The sequence below is a fragment of the Elephas maximus genome, chromosome 22 (genome assembly GCF_024166365.1).
Source record: "Elephas maximus indicus isolate mEleMax1 chromosome 22, mEleMax1 primary haplotype, whole genome shotgun sequence".
In the NCBI taxonomy this organism is placed as follows: domain Eukaryota; kingdom Metazoa; phylum Chordata; class Mammalia; order Proboscidea; family Elephantidae; genus Elephas; species Elephas maximus.
Genome location: NC_064840.1, coordinates 73,039,550 through 73,061,131, shown reverse-complemented (window position 1 = coordinate 73,061,131; position 21,582 = coordinate 73,039,550). Strand labels below are relative to the sequence as shown.

Here is a 21,582-nt window from a genome sequence, read left to right as displayed (position 1 = left end):
TGGTTAACCTGAATTCCTGCCTGAAGTGTTTAGAGTTTATTCATACTAAAAAAATATTGTGAGGGGAAGGAGAGGCGTGGAAGTAGAATCTAGTAACAAATGAAGTTTGTTGGCCTAAAGCCAGTTCCTTAGAACCAGGGCTTACTTTGATGCTTGCTCATATCCTTGGCCAAGTTATTTCATTTCTCTAAGCTTCAGTGGAGCCCTGGTGGCTCAGTGGCTAAGAGATCAGGCTGCTAACCAAAAGGTCCACAGTTCGAATTCACCAGCTGCTCCTTGGAAACCCTATGGGGCAGTTCTACTCTGTCGCTATGAGTCAGAATCGACTCGATGGCAACGGGTAAGCTTCGACAGCTTAGAGATAATTAGAGGAACTACCACATAGGTTGTTAGGATTAAATGAGATAATGTATATAAAGTACTTTTGTACTGTGATCTTCCTGACATAGCAATAACTTCTCTGTAAATGCTTGCCTGCTAGTAGTAATTGTTGCTGTGTACCATAGAGTCAATTCGGACTCCTAGTGACCCTATAGGACAGAGTAGAACTGCCCTCATAGAGTTTTCTAGGCAGTAATCTTTATGGGAGCAGATTGTCAGGCCTTTCTCTCACAGAGCTGCTGGGTGGATTTGAACTGCCGACTTTCAGTTAGCAGCCGAGCACTTAACCATTGTGCCACTAGGGCTCCTTAGCTGGTAGAAGTAGTAATAATGTACTTAGATGCTGTCGAACTGGTTCTGACTCATAGCAACCCTATCCTTAGTCGTTGTAAATGATAGGTGCTATCCTTTTGTATTCATGAATTATGTAATATGACCTGCTATTGCTAGGTGCCTTCGAGTCGATTCCAATTTGTAGCGACCCTGCGTACAACAGAACGAAACACTGCTTGGTCCTGCGCCTGCCTCTCAATCCTTGTTATGCTTGATTCCGTTGTAGCCACTGTGTCAGTTCATTTCGTTGAGGGTCGTCCTCTTTGTCGATGACCCTCTACTTTGCCATCAGACAACGCTGCGCTGCTATTTTTAAGGTTTTCACTGGTCGGTTTTTTCAGAAGTAGACTGCCTTCATCCTAATCTGTCTTAGTCTGGAAGCTCCACTGAAGCCTGTCCGCCAAGGGTGACCCTGCTGGTATGTGAAATACCAGTAGCAAAGCTTCCAACATCAAAGCAACACGAAAGCCACCATAGTATGACAAACTGACAGACTCCTGACCTAAAGTGAATTCTTCCATTTGTTAGGTGCTCCGTGGAGTAAATACATCCTGGTAGTTTGGGATTTATATTAGCTCTTTCACACCTCCCTGCGTTTTGCTGGCTGTCTCCGTAGCTGGAGTTTTGCATGAACAGTTTCCTGGTGGCCTTTGATGTAATTCAAACCAAACAGAGAATAGATTTCTGTAATGACTGGTGTCCAAAAAAGTAAATCAGGAAAGCACGTAAGCTAGAGCAACAAGTGTCTTCCAGTGATTTTTATTAAGTATTGCAATACAAATATTTTCTTAATGAATTTTTAAATGCTTAGCATTTATGTCTTTATCCATTAATAGACCAATCCAACTGCATTTAAAAATGTTGTCAAATGATTTTTGACCAGAAATATTAAATAAAATTTTCCAGCTAATTTTAGACTGCTTCTTAAAGAAATAGCCTTAAAAAGCTCAGTGAACTTCTGCACACTCAAAAATTTCTCCCTTAAAGCAACAACACGATAAGAATTATACAAGAGAGTTAGCAAAGGAGTGTCATTCTAATGAGACTTTCAGACAATATTTTGAAATCTTCACTTGGTGAAACGGACAAGCAAAGACTGTCTTTCATAAGGAAAAAGAAGTAAAAAACATTGATATCCATGAATACCACAGACCTAGTCTACATCTTTATTATTATATTTTTTGTTCACTTCTTATGCAAAGAAGGCAATGATATATATGGTTGTGACTATTATAAGCATTATTGAAGCTACTAAACTTAAGCTTTATTAAGTCCCTTATCAAAACTTTAAGGAGCTCTGGTGGTGCAGCAGTTAAGTGCCCGGCTGCTAACTGAAAGGTCAGCAGTTGGAACCCACCAGCTGCTCCATGGGAGGAAGATGGGGCAGTCCACATCCGTAAAGATGTACAGCCTTGGAAAGCTGTGGGGCAGTTTTACTGTGTCCTATATGGTCACTATGGGTCAGAATTGACTTGAAGGCAATGCTTTTTTTTTTTTAATTAAAACTTTCATAAAAATGATTAAGTGTTCCCTTTTCCCAAAATATGTGTCGACTCTTTAAAAATATATCAATAACTATATATTTTTAAATTGTTCAATAGGTGTTAAAATGACAAAACTCGATCTCTTCCTCGATCAGTGAATTTGAAGACACCTTTCACGAAGTTCCATCTCGTTTTGCCTCATATGGAATGTATCTTTCTGTCCGTTATTAAACTACGATGACATGTCTGTAGCCATCAGAAAGAGAAGCTGGGAAGAACATGTGACCCAATGGATGGGGCCGCCATTTAATTCTGATGAGTATAACACAGCATGTCATCATGGACTAGCAGCTGACAGCTTGCAGGCAAGTATGGAAAAAGATGCAACTCCACACGTGGACCGCAAAGAGAAATGTGTGTCTTTACCAGACTGCTGCTATGGATCAGAGCTGAGAGATTTCCCTGGGAGGCCGATGGGTCACGTTGCAAAGGAGGTGAATGCAAACGACAGTCCCGAAGGTGAAGACCAGTTTCTTGCTCTGGAGGCCAGCACAGAAACATTAGTGCATGTTTCTGATGAGGATACTGATTCTGATTTATATCTTACAGATGACAAACAGATCATAACTACTCAAGGGCATGAAACGTCTGACCAACGTAGTGTCAAAGGAGCAGGCTCCTTAGTAAAGACCCTGCCCATCATGGAGAATAACCAAGGTTCTTATACCTCCTGGATAACGGCAGGTGAACAGGCTTTAGCACCAGCAGAAGGAAGAAGGGAGAGAAGAGTTGTTGACACTGTGAGGAAGAGCCCGGAGCTTTGCAATGACACAAGCTTAAGTGAAGGAAAAGATGCACCACAAGTAAATGCATGTGATGCTTTGAACGTGAAAGAGATTGTGCCCGAGAAGCAATTGCTTAATTCTGCAGTAATTGCTCAGCAACGAAGGAAATATGACTTCCCTAAAGATGGGCATGAAAGCAACACCTGCAACATACCCAGTGAGTTCTCTGCTACTCCTTGCACAGAGAGACATTTGCCATTATCAAAGGCAGACTCCGGGAACTGCCTTCTGCAGCCTCCTCCTTCCTGCCCCAGTGGAATGTCAGCTGAAAACGGCCTGGAGGAGAGTGGTTTCTCCAAACATCAAAACAAAAGCCTTCTAAAGGCCAACGCAGGAGATGGTATGCAGTGTTCATACTTCAGGGAGATGCTGGCCGCCCAGGAGCCCTCGGACAACCAGGTCAGACTCCGCAAGAGAAAGGTAAGACCTGCGCAGATTATCTGGTTTTTGACATTTTGTAAATATCCTTGTTTCTATTGTTTGTTGTTTTGCTTGGATTAAAAAGATCTGTAGATGTTTCTTTTTCCCTGAAGTGCAGCTGCATAACTCAAAGACCGTCTTCTTTGGTGAAACATAAAAGTTAAAATGTGTTAATCACCTCTTTCATTAATAATACGTATTGTGTCTGTGAACGTTCCGGAACTATGTCTGAAGACGGAGTTGGTATCACTTTCTATAGTTGGAATTAAATAGCCACCAAATTGCTCGCAATTGTGCAGCTCTAGGCCTAAAAAATACATAAATAAATAAATAAATAAATAATTTTTTTTTTTAGTTTTTTTAGGCCTACATGAAGAGTGATCTCCAATTTTTAGAAAGAGGGTCATGGTACTTTTTATTTTGTCATTCATTTGGACCTATTTCTTTTTTCTTTCAAAAAGCACATCTTATTATCATAAAGATGCTATAAGTCACATGTTAGAAGCAATCCCTTTATACAAAAAAAAGGCAACAGTGCCCTGTCCCCCAGAATATGCTGATCCTATTTTAAATGACACTGTGCCACATTTGGAAACCCTGGTGGCGTAGTGGTTAAGAGCTACTGCTGCTAACCAAACAGTTGGCAGTTCAAATCCACCAGGTGCTCCTTGAAAACTGTATGGGACAGTTCTATTCTGTCCTATGGAGTCGGAATCAACTGGACGGCAACAGATTTGGTTTTGGGTTTTTTTTTTTTTTTGGTGACACATGCAACATCAATAGATGTATCTGTTGAATAAGTGATTTTCTTTCATTTATTGGTCTTTGTTTCATAAAACAACTTTTCTTTAACTCTTGACCACAAAGGTAGCAACAACTTGAAACTATCTTTTTATGCCAAGGCCCCTTCAAATAATCCTGTAGGTATCGTGTTACCCCAAGGAGTTTCCAAGTGAGCAAAGCAAAGATTGGGATGTAGCCATATGAAACTGGGTTTGACTAGTGAACCCTTGACCAAAGCTAGTCTTAACTTGAAGATTTCCCAAAAATTCTTGTGACTTTGTAGTGTTCTATGATCCTGATATAAGCCTAAATACAGTTTCCTCTCCTATAAATACCCCCACGTGGCTACTGGCATTGAAGAAACCCTGTAGATTAGACACTTTTATGCAACATTAAAATGTACTTCTTAAACCCTCTCTTGATATACTACATAATCATACCCAATTGCATAATTAATACATAATTCCAGTTCTCCAAAACACAAAATTAAGTTTCTATTCTACTGAGGCTATTGACAGTGACAAAAAAAGAAAAAAGAAACTCCAACTCTCTTTGGTCTGTGGTGAAGAAACCTGTTTTCTATAAACTGTGGCTTTGCTAACAAACTGGATCAGTAATGTGTCATGAGTTAGTTTAAGTGAAGTCAAAGGTTTACTGCAAGAGTCCGTGTGCTCCCACTGCATGCCAGCGGGGAATTCTGTGCTACTGGCAAATTTTCCCTTCCTTATATAAGTTTTTTTTTTTTTTTTTTTTTAATATTAATGGTATTACTCCATAAAGTTGTTATGATTGCAATGTTTGGGTTAGTGTCTCAAAAATTTCCATCTATTCTATCAAATCTGTTGGAGGGAATGCAATAATGACATAAGAAAGTATTACCCTAGCACTCCTAAAATAGGACAAAACCTGCACAACTGTGGACGGAAACATTAAACATTCCAGAAACACAGGGTCACCACTTGGACATTTATATCAATACTAAAGAATGTTGGGAAGAATTTAGTCTTGTACATGTCATATAGCATGGTTGCGTTTTGAGAGCTGTAATTGTATCTCCTTTACAAGTCTAACTTATGTTTCCTGTTTAAGAATTTTGTCATTCTTAAGTGTTGTGGCATTGTCTGGTGGGGTATTTGCTTTGACACTACAATTCACCTCAAATGCCCTGCAGTTAGGAGATTAAATGCATTTTAGGTTTAGGATTTATTCTAAAAAATATGTATATGATTGTGGGGGAAACCCCGAGGAATAAAATGTGACATTTTATTGTTTTATTTGATACTGAATGACAGTGGTAAAAATGCTTTTGATTATGGCAGTTAGCCACTTTAGAACTTGACCAAAAGAAATACTACTACTAATTCATAAATATATATATAGCAAGATGTTCATTATTGTATGTTACTGTAAAAACAAAATGGAAAAGCCTAAATTCCCATCAGTAAAGAATTTGCTTAGTTATTGTTTATCCATAGTATGGGATACTATGTAGTCATTAAAAAGATGGAGTGAGATCCATGTACTCAGACTTTGGAGAAGGCTCATGACACAATGTTATCTGGGGGCAGAAAGTGGCAGACCAATATGTATAGCATGTCACAACCTTATGTAACAAATTATGTAGATAGATATCTAGTTAGGTAGATAGATGATAGATAGACTTTAAAAATAGTATAGACAGAATACAAACATCTTTATATTACTGAATTTGAATAAGGAAAACTCTGGGTAAATAGACATAAAATAGGCAAAGTAACAGTAGTTTCTTTGGGGGAGCAGAGTTAAAAGTGTAAAAACAAGGTATTTTCACCTTTTACCCCAAATAATTTTTATAGAAGGTGATAGAATTATGGTTGAAATGCATACAATGATCAGAAGTATAAAAATAAAATAATATTAGATATATTATTTGAAGAATTTTCTGGATTGGCACAAAACAACCTTTTATCAATGCATTATTATTGTTACTTTTATGAAATGGAAACAAATATTTGTATTTTCAAAATATCAACAAGAGACCTCTAATCAACCTCCATAGTCCTATTGCCAAAGAATGTGTTTAAAACAGATAGTCCTTTTGGAGAGAGACATATGAGCCACATTTTCATGTCATTTTAGTGCATTAGACTCGTAGCAACCCTATAGGACAGAATAGAACTGCCCCACAGAGTTTCCAAGGAGAGGCTGGTGGATTCGAACTGCCAACCTTTTCGTTAGCAGCCGTAGCTCTTAACCACTACACCATCAGGGTTTGTGATACTGGAAATAGTTTGCTTAATTCTCTATATTCTATATTTTCAAAATTATTCGCCAGCCATGGCTACAGCTGTAAGTTGAGGACTTGGGAATGTGAACTAGAATAAAAGCTAATAAAAATTTTAGCTAGAAAATTTTAACCAGCTCATTATCTGATAGTCATGAGAGTGAACCAAATCCTTCACTGAATTTGTGAGAATGGAATTCTTTTGGCAGGATATAATCAAGGTTCCAAACTTGGGAAAAACAAAACAAACAAACAAAACCCCCAAAACCCTACATACCTAATAAGAGTGATCCTCAGAATGTATTGGGATTGTGCTCTAGAGATATTATTGTAATTTAGATTTAAAGCATCATCCCTGGAAACCTATGAATCTTGGCAGGCATTCATTGTTTTGCATGATGAATCTTCTCTTGTTTTCTAATGATATTTCTGGCCATCAAGGATAGCCACCCATGTACTTGCTGGGAGACTCAATTGGATAGGACTGAATTTGTTGTGTATGTAAATAATGACCCTTTAAACAAATAACTTCCCCTAAATATGATAAAGTATATCATAAAAATAGAGCTCTTGAAATCAAAGGAAAACCAACTGGATTATGGGCAGACAGAGAATGAGCCAGAAAGTCGTGTGGTGTGTGACCAGCACTCATAGGACCTGGGTGGGTCCCTGGAGTAAGAGACATGGTTAAAAGCAATTCTGGGAGACAGATTCCAGAGAAGTCTGGAGGACGGAGACTGTCTAAGAAGTGGTCTCTTTAAACCAGTTGAGATGTGAAGATGGAAAATATGTAGGGAACGACTTGAGGTTAGACTTTGTAAGAACTAGTGCATTTGTTCTTGATGGTGGTTTACTAATTAAAGACAGCCCCAAATTCAGTCTTCCCTAGAGACTATTTAAATATTTCCCCAAATAATGAATAACTGTAATAGTTACATAAATTTGTTAACATATTTTTATTTGCTCATATAAGACAAGAAACAATTGTAGAGCAAAATAATTATAAAGATGTTGCAAAAATTGTCTGAAATTTGAGAAGACACTTTACATTCCTACAAAAACTGGATATTCCAAATAATTTAGGATGGTATTCTATCACCCTGTGTTAGTCAGCCCGTAGATTTGGCTGCTATAACAGAAAATCAACACAATTGCAGTATCATGGATTGAATTGTTTCCCAAAAAAATATTGTCAACTTGGTTAGGCCATGATTCCCAGTATTGTGTGGTTGTCCTCCATTTCGTGATTGTAATTTTATGTTAAAAAGGATTAGGGTGGGATTGTAACACTCTTACCTAGGCCACATCTCTCATCCAGTGTAAGGGGAGTTTCCCTGGAGTGTGGCCTGCACCACCTTTTATCTCTCAAGAGATAAAAAAGAAAGGGAATGGAGCAGAGAGGGGGACATCATACCACCAAGAAGGCAGTGCCAGGAGAAGAGCATGTCCTTTGGACCCAAGTTCCCTGCACAGAGAAGCTTCTAGTCTGGGGGAAGATTGATGAGAAGGCCGACACAGAGAGAAAGTCTTTCCCTGAAGCTGACGCCCTAAATTTGGACTTTTAGCCTACTTTACCGTGAAGAAATAAAATTTCTCTTTAATAAAGCCATCCACTTGTAGTATTTCTGTTCTCCCAGCACTAGATGACTAAGACAAGCTCTCACACATACATAATAGTTGGGTGTCGGCAATCCTGGACCAATTACAAGGCACTGTGTTTTCAGAGGAGTCACTGGGTGGTACAAACAGTTAACACAGTTGACTGCTAACCAAAAGATTGGAGGTTCTATTCCACTCAGAGACACCTCGGAAGAAAGGCCTAATGATCTGCTATTGAAATATCAGCCACTGAAAACCCTATGGAGCACAGTTCTACCCTGACACACATGAGGTCATTATTATTGGGAATGGACTTAACAGTAACTGGTTTGGTGGGTTATATTCAGAGTTGGATCATCATATGGTCTACTCTGCCAGGAATGACAAATTGAAGAGGAGCAATGGTGTAGTCATTGTCAAAAAGAACATTTCAAGATCTATCTTGAAGTACAACCCTGTCAATGATAGGATAATATCCATATGCCTACAAGGAAGACCTGTTAATAGGACTATTACTCAAATTTATGCACCAACCACGAATGCCAACAATGAAAAAATTGAAGATTTTTTTTTATCAACTTCTGCAGTCTGAAATGGATCAAACATGCAATCAAAATGCATTGCTAATTACTGGGATTGGAATGAGGAAGGTGGAAACAAAGAAGAATGGTCAAGAGTTGGAAAATAAGGCCTTGGTGATAAAATGATGCTGGAGATCACATGACAGTATTTTGCAAGACCAATGACCAAGTCACTGGAAGTACTTTGTTTTCAACAGCATAAATGGGGACTACGTACATGGACCTCACCAGACGGAATAGCCAGGAATCAGATCGACTACATCTGTGGAAAGAGGTAATGGAGAAGCTCAATATCGTCAGTCAGAATAAGGTCAGGGGCTGACTTCAGAACAGACTATCAATTGCTCAAATGCAAGTTCAAGTTGAAGCTGAAGAAAATTAAAACAAGCCCATGAGAGTCAAAGTACGACCCATACATCTCAAGAATAGATTTGATGCACTTAACACTAATGACTGAAGACCAGATGAGTTGTGGGGATGAATCAAAGACATAATACATGAAGAAAGAAGAGGTCATTAAAAAGACAGAGAAGAAAGAAAAGACCAAAATGAATGTCAGAGGTGACTCTGAAACTTGCTCTTGAACATAGAGTAGCTAAAGCCAATGGAATAAGTGATGAAGTAAATAGCTGAACAGAAGATCTCAGAAGGTGGCTGGAGAAGGCAAAGTAAAATATTATAATAAAATGTGCAAAGACCTGGAGTTAGAAAACCAAAGGGAAGAACATGCTCGTCATTTCTCAAGCTGAAAGAACTCAAGAAAAAATTCAAGCCTTGTGTTGCAGTATTGAAAGATTTTATGGGCAAAAAACTGAACAATGCAGGAAGCATCGTAAGAAGATGGAAGGAATACAGAGAACCACTGTACCAAAAAGAATTGGTTGATGTGCAACCATTTCAGGAGGTAGCGTATGATCAAGAATTGATGATATTGAAGGAAGAAGTCTAGGCCGCACTGAAGGGATTGGCAAAAAACAAGTCTCCAGGAATTGACAGAATACCTATTGAAATGTTTCAACAAATGGATGCAACACTGGAAGTGCTCACTTATCTATGTCGATCTAGAAGATAGCTACCTGGCCAACTGACTGGAAGAGATCTATATTTGTGCCCCTTCCAAAGAAAGGTAACCCGATGGAATGTGGAAATTATTGAAAAAATATCACTAATATCACAGGCAAGTAAACTTTTGCTAAAAATCATTCAGAAGCAGTTGCAGCAGTACATCAACAGGAAACTGCCAGAAATTCAAGTTGGATTCAGAAGAGGACATGGAACCAGGGATATCATTGCTGATGTCAGATGGATCTTGGCTGAAAGCAGAAAATACCAGAATGAGGTTTACCTATGTTTTATTGACTATGCAAAGGTATTTGACCGTGTGGGTCATAACAAATTTTGGATAACATTGTGCAGAATGGAAATCGCAGAACACTTCATTGTATTCATGGGGAACCTGTGCATAGACCAAGAGGCAGTTGTTCCGACAGAACAAGAGGATACTTTGTGGTTTAAAGTCAGGAAAGGTGTGTATCAGGGTTATAGCTTTTTACCGTACTTATTCAATCTATATGCTGTGCAAAAAATCTGAGAAGCTGGACTGTATGAAGAAGAGCATGGCATCAGGATTGGAAGAAGACTCATTAACAACCTGCAATATGTAGATGACACCACTTTGCTGAAAATGAAGAGGACTTGAAGCACTTACTAATGAAGATCAAAGACTATAACCTTCAGCACGGATTGCACCTCAGTATAAGTAAAAATCCTCACAACTGGACCAACAATCAGCATCACGATAAGTGGAGAAAATATTGAAGTTGTCGAGGACTTCATTTTACTTGGATCCACAATCAACGCCCATGGAAGCAGCAATCAAGAATTCAAAGGATTGTTCTGGGCAAATCTGCTGCAAAAGACTTCTTTAAAGTGTTCAAAAGCAAAGATTTCACTTTGAGGACATGGCATTTTCAGTCACCTCACATGCATGCAAAAGCTGCAAAATGGATAAGGAAGACCAAAGAAGAATTGATGCAGTTGAACTATATTGTTGGCAAAGAATACTGAAAATACCAAGAATGAACAAATCTGTCTTAGAAGTACAGCCAGAATGCTCCTTAGAAAAGAGGATGGCGAGACTTTGTCTCACATACTTTTGACGTGTTATCAGGAGGGACCAGTTCCTGGAGAAGGACATCACGGTTGGTAAATAGAGGGTCAGTGAAAAAGAGGAAGATTTTTGACGATATAGATGGACACAGTGGCTGCAACAATGGGCTCAAGCATAGCAACTATTGTGAGGATGGCGTAGGACCAGGCAGTGTTTCGTCCTGTTGTACATAGGGTTGCTATGTACATAGGGAACTGGCTCGATGGCACCTAACATCAGCAGTTCAGGATCCCAAGCCCCTTTTATCCAACTGCCCTGCCATCCTGAGCCCTTATCCACATTCAGGTCAATGGGAAGGGGAAAGCGTGCAGGGTTGGCCATGGTCCTGTATAAAGGCCGGACTCGGATGCCAACACTTCTTTTTCTCTCATATTTTGAGGGCTAGAACTTAGTTGCATGACCACACCTAGTGATAACCCATTGCTGTTGAGTCCATTCCAACTCATAGCAACACTGTAGGACAGAACAGAACTGCCCCATAGGGTTTCCAAGGCTGTAAATCTCTAAGGAAGCAGACTGCTACATCTATCTCCTGTGGAGCTACTCATGGTTTCGAACCACTGACCTTTCGGTTAGCAGTCCAGCACTTTAACCACTGCACCACCAGGGCTCCTTAAAAGTAGTGATAGGGACTGAGAAAGGGAATCTGTGCAACAATGTACCAGTTAAAAATCCAATTATTAAAAGTCTTTGCCACATATTTTAATATAAATACATTTCAGTACATCATGGCATGTTGTGAAAGGAATAACCAGGCTACATATATATTTTGTGATATTTGTCAACCTGTATGAATGCTTGGTGCTTTAATTTTACACAGTAGAATATTTTTCCATATTAGGAAACTATTTTATATATTGAAGTGATATTGATCAAATGCTATACTATTTCTTATAGAAAAGCTGCCAGGAGCAAAACATGATATGGTACTTTAGATCTCTGAACAAGTGGTACACTTTAAATAGCTATGACTGATAAAAATCAATTTTCTTTCTCCTTACCTCATCTTAAAAATATGTATAATTTGGTAAAAACACTCCTATTACCTGGAATGCCTTCTCTTTCCTTTCTATCTTCTGAATGCCCCTATCGGGTCCTTATAGCAGGGGAAGCCAGCATCAACCAATAGATGACGTTAAGATGATAGTAAATTATGCAGAATATGAAATGAACCAAGGTAGGAGGCTGGCTGGAAGAAAATGAAAGGTCAGAAAAGTTGTCTAAGAAGTAAAAAACAAAGATATGCTTAAAGCAGGGCCAAATACCAAGCTAATATAGCAAGAGATGTCGCATGAAAGCAGGGATTAGTGAGAGAAAAAGCGTTTGTGAATAAACAGTGTTAATGGATTGAATTGTGTCCCCCAAAATACATCTTGTAAATCCTAACCCCTATACCGGTGGATGTAACCCTACTGGGAAGAGGTTTTCTTTGTTACGTTAATGAGGCAGTATTAGTGTCTTAAATCAATCTCTTTTGAGATAAGTAAGAGCAGATTAAGCAGGCAAACAAACACAAATGAAAGGAAAGGTAACAGGCCACATGTTCCCCAAGGAACCTAGGAATAGAAGCTAAAAAGAGACACGGACTTTTACCCCAGAGCCCACAGAGAAAGAGACAGCCTTCCTCTAGAGCCAGCACGCTGAATTTGGACTTTTAGCCTCCTAAACTGTGAGAAAATATGTTTCTGTTCATTGAAGCCACCTGCTTGTGGTATTTCTATTCTGTCAACGCTAGATAACTAAGACACCCAGTATCAGTTGACAGAGAAGGAAGGGATGGATGACAGGGTGAGTCCATACAGCTCTGTAGATAAATGCAGAACAATGGTGTAATTTTACATCCGGGTTACACTGGTGTGAAAACATGGGCCGATTAAGTTGAGTGTGTTTCCTGTATCATAGGGTTTTTAAGCTATGTTCCCCAGGTCAGAGGTCAGAACTGGCAGAGAAAAGTTGGCTCTAGGTGAAAAGTTGGAGTGGGAACAGCGTATTCCTGTACCAGTTCTTCTAGGCGCTATTTGTAACTGGATTTGTGTACCAGGTACAGCTGGTACCTTTGTGAGTACCTCTTTTTGTGCTCCATTAGGCCATTGAAAATCGTCAAATTATTTCACGCCATTTAAGCTGAGGATTTTCTGCTTTATAAACAACTAGAAAGCCAAAAACATATTTGCAGATATTTTGGGCTCAAATATTTTGCCTCATAACAAACGTAATTCCCCTAAAACCAACTAGGAGTGCAAAAACAAAAATTAATTATATGATAAAGGATAACACTAGATTTATTGTCTGGTAAAACCAATCAATAATAAGTATTGAGCATTTTCAATATTCCAGGTCCTGTTCTGTGTATTGGTACATCATCATGAGCCACATAGAGAAGTCCCTCACACCGTGAAGCTACTCAAGCCCAAACCCATTGCCATCGAGCCAATTCCAACTCAGAGCAACCCTACAGGACAGAGTAGAATGCTCCCATAGGGTTTCCAAGGAGCAGCTGGTGGTTTCGAACTACCAGCCTTATTAGTTAGCACTCAGGCTCTTCACCACTGAGCCACCAGGGTTCCTTGTGAAGCATAAAACCAAACCCATTGCTGTTGAGTCAATCCCAGCTCATAGCAACCCTATAGGACAGAGTAGAACTGCCCCATAGGGTTTCCAAGGAGTTCCTGGTGGATTTGAACTGCTGACCTTTTGGTTAGCATCCATAGCTCTTAACCACTGCACCATTAGGACTGTAAAGCGTAGAGTTCCTGGAATCCCACTGGAGCTCCAGATAAGGCTTCTGTTTGACTAACCCTGGAGGGATGAAATAACAGTGAGAGAGAAAGAAGGGAGGAGGGAGAGGAGGAGGAAGGAAAGAAAGGAGAAAGTGAAGGAGGATCAGGAGAAGGAAGAGAGAGATGGAAGGTGAGGAGGAAAGGATAGGGTAAAATAGGATACCAAGAGACCCATAAACTGTAAGAAAAAATGCAAGTACCTGACAAAAAGTGAATATGCAGTAAGCTGGAATCAGCTGTCAACATGACAGTTAATATAAAATCTAAGCTGAAGTGAAAAGAAAAATCACCCCAGGGGCAAAATTGTGGTCAACGCCAGCAGGAGTTTAACAAGGAGAAGAGGAACATGAACTTGACACCAGCAATTACAAAGCAGGTGGAGGTAGATTATTGTTGTTAGAATTTTACCTCAGGAGCGCTGACAACCAGCGCCAACCCTCATGGGCTAGGTCTCCACCAGGGTAAAAGTGCAGCCGTGATAAGCTCATATTTCAAGATCCTCAAATTTTTTACTTCTTTGGGGCTTTCCCCAACCTCCTCAGCAAAGATGATTGCTTATTCCTACAAATTGTAATTCTATTGATAATTAAAACATAAGCTCATTGAGGGAAAATTTATAAATTTTGTTGCTGCAGCCTGGAACTCTGTTTCAAATTACAAATTTACATTAGTTATTAACAAAGTCATTAATAAGTTTACATGACTATCCCTGTCATGGTAAAGCATCTATTGTCAATAGACCATATCAGATGCCAAGAATCCAAGCTATGAAGATGGAGAAGAAATGAAGTCATACAACCAAAGTCAGTGATCAGATATCCCACACTTTATATCATAATTTCCTCTCGAACTTCCTATTAGTTCCATGCTAACACAGGCATCAGAAGAGGGAGAAATGAACTATGCAAATCTGGGTCCCTGAAATAACCTCCAAGTTTAAGATTAGTACTACTACCCTTTGCCACAAAACAACCCATCAAGTTATATAAATCTGTGAGTGGCAAGTGTTATTGTAGTTCTGCCGTCTCCGGAGAAGAGTGGGCAAGAGTGGTTGTAGAGGAAGAAAATATTAGAATGTCCACTTATCCTTTCTTGTTTTAAAACTACAGTTAAGAGCTTGGCTGCTAAACAAAAGATCAGCAGTTTGAATCCACCAGCCACTCTTTGAAAACCCTATGGGGTAGTTCTACTCTGTCCTACAGAGTCACTATGAATCGGAATCCAGTTGACAGCAACGGGTTTGGTTTTCCTTTTTTTGGTTATATAATGTATATGGTCTATTAATACAAAGGTGTATTTATTATGATTTAGAAATAAAAAACACACAGCTTGCATAATCAAAAAGTTGGGAGATGACCGGTCTAGAAGTCTTGTAACTTCTCTGGTTAATGTCACTTTGAAGAAGCTGGGAGGAGGGCTGGAGGAAGATGACAAGAATGATAGAGTAAGAGATTGGAAACAAATGAGTAGGGGAGATTGAAGAATGTTGTTGAAAGAGTGTCACATAAAATAGTGAATTCCTTTTCAATTTCTCTTGTGACAGCCACACAAAACAGGGCGATTTGCTGCCAGTTGCCTTTAGGGCAGAAAAATATACTCTGAAAGAGAGTAATTACATCTAACATTTCTTGCTCCACAAACTATTGAATAAATTAGTTATGATGTGTGATGAGCCTCTGATCCAAGCAGTGACTTGAACCAAAATCACAAATTCACGTTAGTTATTAACAAGGTCACTAATGAGTTCACATTAGCCCAACACCGGCTTTTATTGGAGCGAGTATTAATATACTTTTATGGTGGTGTTTTAAATAATTAATGGTTATTTCAGAGCCAGTTACGTATTAAAAGTTATCGTAATAGTGAAACTGATTTAGTTTCTTCCTCATGGATTTATGTTACTGTAAACCAGGACCAACTTATTAATCTTTTAATACTAACAAACCACCATAGGTTTTGGCTGCCTCCCTCAAAGAGATGCCAATATCCACAAAAGTTTGGATAGCTAGCATAACCTACATTACAGAGGCCTGCCTCTGTTATCTGGGCACCAGATCCTTCGCTGCCAACGGTGTCTGCTCATTTTCTGGCTCTTGGTCATAGAAATCAAGTACTATCCCTCCTGCCAACAAGATCTCTCTTCCACGGATGATTTTCTAGCGGTAGAGAAAATTATAGTGCGACTTCACAGATAACCTGACAATTTTCAAAGGAAACATCAACAGATGGGAAGGTACACTTTTATTCTTTTTTCACTTCTGTGTCTGCATTGGCAGAGGGATGAAGCAAGTGGTTAATGAGCCTTTTCAAGTCCTATGTTTTATTTATTTATTTTTTTGAGCCAGTGAAATGTCAAAAAGGTTTACTGCTTTTTACACGCATTAAAAATTAACCCAGAGGTTTACAAAAAATATTGAAATGGCATCATTATTTGGTCTTGAAAATGAATAGCTTGGCCTGAGCTTGATTTTCTAACCAAGAGAGTAAGCTGTGGTGGGGGGAAAGAGCACAGACTGACTTTGGGATATTATTTAACCTTTGTGAGACTGATAATGTCCCTAAAAAGTGGAGATAGTGGTTCCCACTGCACCAGGTTGTTATGAACATTAAATGAAATGGAAAACATGATTAAACATCTACGTATCCAGCACTTGGAACAATCCAATTAGTAACCAAAACTTGAAGTGAGTTGCTGACAGTCAAATGCATAGCTGAATTACAGAATTATTAGATCTGGGAATAAACGAGATTCTAGCAGAGACTATATTGTTGTAAGGTGCCCTCGAGTCACCTCCGACTCCTCGTGACCTTAAGTGTAACAGAACGAAACGTGGCCTGGTCCTACAGAGCGTATCTAGCTGGCATCAGTAGCTACTTCAGTTGGAATTTTCTGGAGTACTGCGTGGCCCATGGTAAGCCTCCATAGCTTCCACACTACCAAAACCCAGTGCCGTCTAGTCCATTCTGACTCACAGTGACCCTATAGGAAGAGTAGAACTGCCCCATAGGGTTTCCAAGGCTGTAAATCCTTAGGAGCTGGTGGATTCGAACCGCCTACCTTTCAGTTAGCAGCCAAGCGCTTAAGCACTGTGCCACCAGGGCTCCTTTCTACACTACAGTGATAGACATTTAACAAAGTGGTTAAGCAAGTGGACTGGGAAGCCACCCTGCCTGGGTCTCCACCCTGCTTCTGTCACTTACAGCTGTGTGATCTAGTATGTCTGGTTTCATCTCCCTGCGCCCCACTTCTTTTCATCTGTATTATGCAGATCCTTGCTCAGTTGTTAGGAGCATTAAATGAGCTAATACGTATAAATCTGTCAAAACAGTGACTGACACATAGCAAATGCAGTGTGATTTTTCTTATGATTTGTTTTGCTGCATTGTTTTAGGTATAGAACTGGGAGTGAGCTGAACTATGTGGGAATAATTGAGGGGGCGGACTAACAAAATTTGAGAAAGTCAAGCCACATGGACACCTTTGTCTTCTGTTTATCGTTATATAGTAGTGCCTGGAATAGACATTCATTCACTCACTAAATATTTGTTTAACACCTTCTCTTTCCCATGTACTGTGCTGTATGTGGTGTAGGATCTGATCCTGTATGCATACTAACCTAAAGGAGCTTACACGTTAGTAGGGGCCCACAAGCAACTAAACTTAATATTAAGTTAAACTAATTTCAATAACTGTTAATATTAGAAACTAATGAAATGGAGTCCCAAGGTGAAAAACAGCTAACAGATAGGTTGGAGGTTCCAGGCCACCCAGAGGTGCCTTGCAAGAAAGGCTTGGCAATCTGCTTCCAAAACATCAGCCATCAAAAACCCTGTGGAGCACAGTTCTACTCTGACGTGCATGGGGTCATCATGAATTGGAATCATTTAGACAGCAACTTGTTTTGGTTTCATTAGCAGAAAAATGAAAGGAATATCTTGGAAATTAGCTTGATTAGCTAAAACATCATCAGTAAATATACTAACAAAATGGTTCAGCTGTAAGATGATGATGATATGAGATATTCCTTCCCCTTAACTCTCAGTACCTGGTTGATAGATAAGACCCATATATGCAATGCTATGAATTAATTGTTTTTCATACTTACAGGCAAAGGTAACAAGGCGATTTAACAGTGTAACTGACTGAAAGCGTGAGAAGGAAAAAGGCAAGAGGATAATTCCTTGCTTCTTAAAAACTCAATTCTGATTATGGTATTTTATCTTCCACTCATGTTTTTTCTCATGTAGTGGCCTAACACACACTTGAGATGCTTCTGGGTCACTTAGAAGAAGTACCGAAAGGAATTTTAATCACAAAGTAACAGACGAGATGTACTCCATAAGTATCTGACAAAGGATAAAAAATTCAGCTTTCATCTTATTTGAGTATAAATACAGAAATTCTTTAATTATAAGAACAGGAAATGGGAACCCATAGGCCCTGTGAATCATTCGAACTCTCCAATAGATGATAATATGTTCAGAGGACAGTACTGTATTTTTATGCAAATAACGTTTGCCTTCCATGTTTGCATAAAAATACGGTAATCAGTGACGATGTCCTTCATCTTCTGTTGTTACGCAGTAGACTCAGAGTGGCAAAGATTAGTGTTAAAACTCAGTGCTGGATAACAGCCTTGATTTTTAACATCATTTAAATATTATTTAGATTAATTAAATGTCAGTTTATGCCACAAAATTCATTTGTGAATTTTTGAATGGATTAAACATTTTCTTAAGAGAATTATGAAGAGTATAAAATCCAAATCTGTAGCAGGGAAACTAAGGGTAATTAAAATAATTAAATATTAAAATAAGTTTAATGAGTGAAAATACTAAGTAGATGGTAGGTACATAATTCATTTTCAATTCTAGTAATAATCAAGCACAATGTTAGATGTGCTATTTGGCTCCCTCCAATAAATAATCTTTATCAGAAACGGAGTAGAAGAGATGACAAAACAGACAGGAGCTGAGTGAAAGGTCATTGACCAAACGGCCAATGTTAGGACAACTGCCAATCTTGTCCTGCTCCCACACGTTTCCAAGGTGGTGCAAAAGGAAACCGAAGTGGGCTCAGCCTCCGTAGCTAACATCACCTTCTGGGACCTGTGAACCATTTTCCACATCCCACCCACAAGGACCCAGGGGAGTGAGAGATAGAGTCACCAGAGCAAACCAGTGCCCATGTCAGGAAACAATGGCTGAGCCCTCGCGTTCCCAGGAATTATTTCTCACACTATGTATTTGCCGTTGTTCCCAATACATCCTCCAATAGCATCACTTGCATTTTCATTTTGCTGTAAGATGGTAATGTGATTTTTAGTGGTCTGTCACATACTCGTTTACTGAAGAAAGAAATTTTTCAGTTGACTGGCTCTTGTAGGCAGCATCCTACAAACAAATATGGGATGAAAGGCAGAGAATTTTCTTTTTATAGGTTTGTGGAATGTTCCAGCTGGAAGAGACTTTAAACAGCTTTGCATTTCACTTGAAATGGAACAATGTGAGTGTATTGACAAGGCCAAGGAGCTGTAATTTAGAGCGTTAATAGTGGTATGTCGTGTTACCAAGGCAAAGTTGCTGCACCACAGAGAAGATGCTGAGTTGCATATTATCATGGAAGAGCTATAATTTAAAAGTAATCAGAAAGAATTGGCCAACATCGAAAAGTAACACAAACCTAATATTAAGGGTTTTTTTTTTTAACGATGAAAGGAAATGTTTTATCCCTCTAGTTCAGACATTTGCCCATTTTTGTACAAGAAGGAAAATAAAAAGCTTTGAGAACTTAACTACCATCTCAGGTACATACTGACAAAAATATGAAATAAATTTTTAAAAATTCAAAATGGGGTTTCTAAAATGAAGTTTGTTTGCCCAGCATTTCCAAGTTTCTGGCTTTATAATTAAAGTTACTCCTCCCTGAGGCATGAATATTCATTTAAGTCAATGATTTTAGACTCTTTGCCAGTGATCAGCGCAGGCTTTTATCATAAATATTATCTCCATCCACTTAGAAGTTACAAAGTGCTTTCTCTCAGATATCCACAGTGTTTGGATGGAGGCATGATAGATTTTAAACAATCCAAAAAGTATTTCAAACATCTTCCGCACTGGGAGCAGTCATTTAGGAAGACAAGAGGAGAAGGGAAATGAGCTTGCAGATTTCAGTATAACTTTTATGCAGATTTTTCCTTTCAACATGTTAGTGACCAAATAACTGACTGAAATACTAAGTTTTATAAATTAAAACTTATTTATAAAATTTGCACTTTTATGTGTATAATTCTGTCTAGACTAGAAGCAAGAAGCATGCTAAACTATGTCTCAGCCTATTCTGGGCAACTTAAAATCGAACTAAATCTATTTCTGATGTTCAATACCTCAGTGGGTTTTCTGATCCTAAATTGCAAATCCTGACCACTGTGATAATTTATTTTCCTGAGGAAGAATTGATGGGCGATAGTTGTATTGTTCACATGAAGCCAGTTGATTATGAAGCTTAATTTCTGTCTTTCACATAAACCTCATTTTTAAGAGAATCAAATTACTTAAACCAAAAAAAAAAAACAAAACAAACTCACTGCTATCAAGTCAATTCCAACTCACAGCGACCCCATAGAGTTCCAGAGGCTGTAAATCTCTATGGAAGCTGATTGCCTCATCTTTCTCCCTCAGAGCAGCTGGTGTTTTCCAAATGCTGACCTTTCAGTTATCAGGTGATTGCCTTAACCACTGTACCACTAGGGCTCCTACCAAATTACTTAGCAGACGCCAGTTGATACAGTCAGCAATGCATATGAACTGCTGCCCGAGGTATGTGCTTCCCGCGTTCCTTTATAAAGAGGGCTGTAGGCAATGCAACTTCATGGAAGCAATGCAGCTATTGTCCAGGTAAGACTTGGTGCACACAGCATTGCTTGTGGTGGGAGAAAAGGGGAGAGCTGTACCGTCAAAGCGGGAGCATTTTTATGCAATCTGCTATCAACCTGTGTTGAAGTCATTTTAAATATGCATATCAGAGATTCAAACAGAATATGGTAGACAATAAAAACGGCCACACTACGTTTTTCTAGACAATACGGATCAAGGGGGAAAAAGTAAATAAAAGTCTCTACTAGGGAGAAAATAGAAGTGTTTTAATAGAACCCAGGAACAGCTGTTATTAAAACAGAATATAAAGCAGCCCCAAAGCCATGTTTAAAATACCAATGAGATGTATCCAACACACTTAAGGTGAGTAATAACCTTGTCTGGGATTTTTATTGTTGTCGTACATTTCAAATCTAGAGGACTTATACTTCATGCAGCATTTTCAAGTAATTGTTACCATTTCAACCACTTAGCAGTAAGTACTTGATTCTGGAAGAATTATTAGCAAGTAAGCAGACATTTCGCCCTGAGGTTGCTGGCCTAGAGTTTCCAAAGCCATGGCCATCTCATTTCTGCACTCCAATCATTATAGATCTGTCTGTCATGACCGTGGTACACAGGTGAGAAGGAGCAGATGGGCTTTTCCTGATGGGCCCTACTGTTTGCATTGAGGGACTGCTTATGTTCAAAGTGACATATTTACCTTCTCCCACCGCTGCTGCCTTCAGTTCTTTCTGCACCGAGTTCCGTGGCCGTTTTGATAAGACCATCCTGTATTCCTAACCTTCTTACAAAAGGGTGTTGTGAAACTTTTGAATCCAAGGGGAGAACGAAACAGGTATACATAATTAAGAGTGAGTTGTAGTCCACATCCACTACCTAAAGCGCCGTCCTTTCATTTAGGAAGGAATTTAAAAAAATCATATTTACTTTGAAGAAACCCTGCAAATTAAAAGTATCTGGAGTTGCGATGGAGCAGTGGTTAAGAGCTCAGCTGCTAACCAAAAGTTTGCCAGTTCGAATCCACCAGCTGCTCCTTGGAAACACTATGGCGCATTTCTACTCTG

The 21,582-nt window shown here is 39.1% G+C and overlaps 1 protein-coding gene across 9 annotated transcripts in view; it reads left to right on the top strand.

Moving 5' to 3' along the window:
* The window catches only part of DLC1 (DLC1 Rho GTPase activating protein), a 456,845-nt gene that overhangs the window by 19,789 nt on the left and 415,474 nt on the right, over window positions 1–21,582 (top strand). For 8 of the 9 annotated variants that reach the window (XR_007514914.1, XR_007514915.1, XR_007514916.1 and 5 more), the window contains exon 2: window positions 2,316–3,463. Coding sequence is in view for 6 of the 9 variants with exons in the window: in XM_049866099.1 (XP_049722056.1) it covers window positions 2,441–3,463 (1,023 nt within the window). In the remaining 3 variants the exon portion in view is untranslated. The remainder of the gene's footprint in view (window positions 1–2,315; window positions 3,464–21,582) is intronic. The other variant, XM_049866100.1, reaches the window with a different exon arrangement.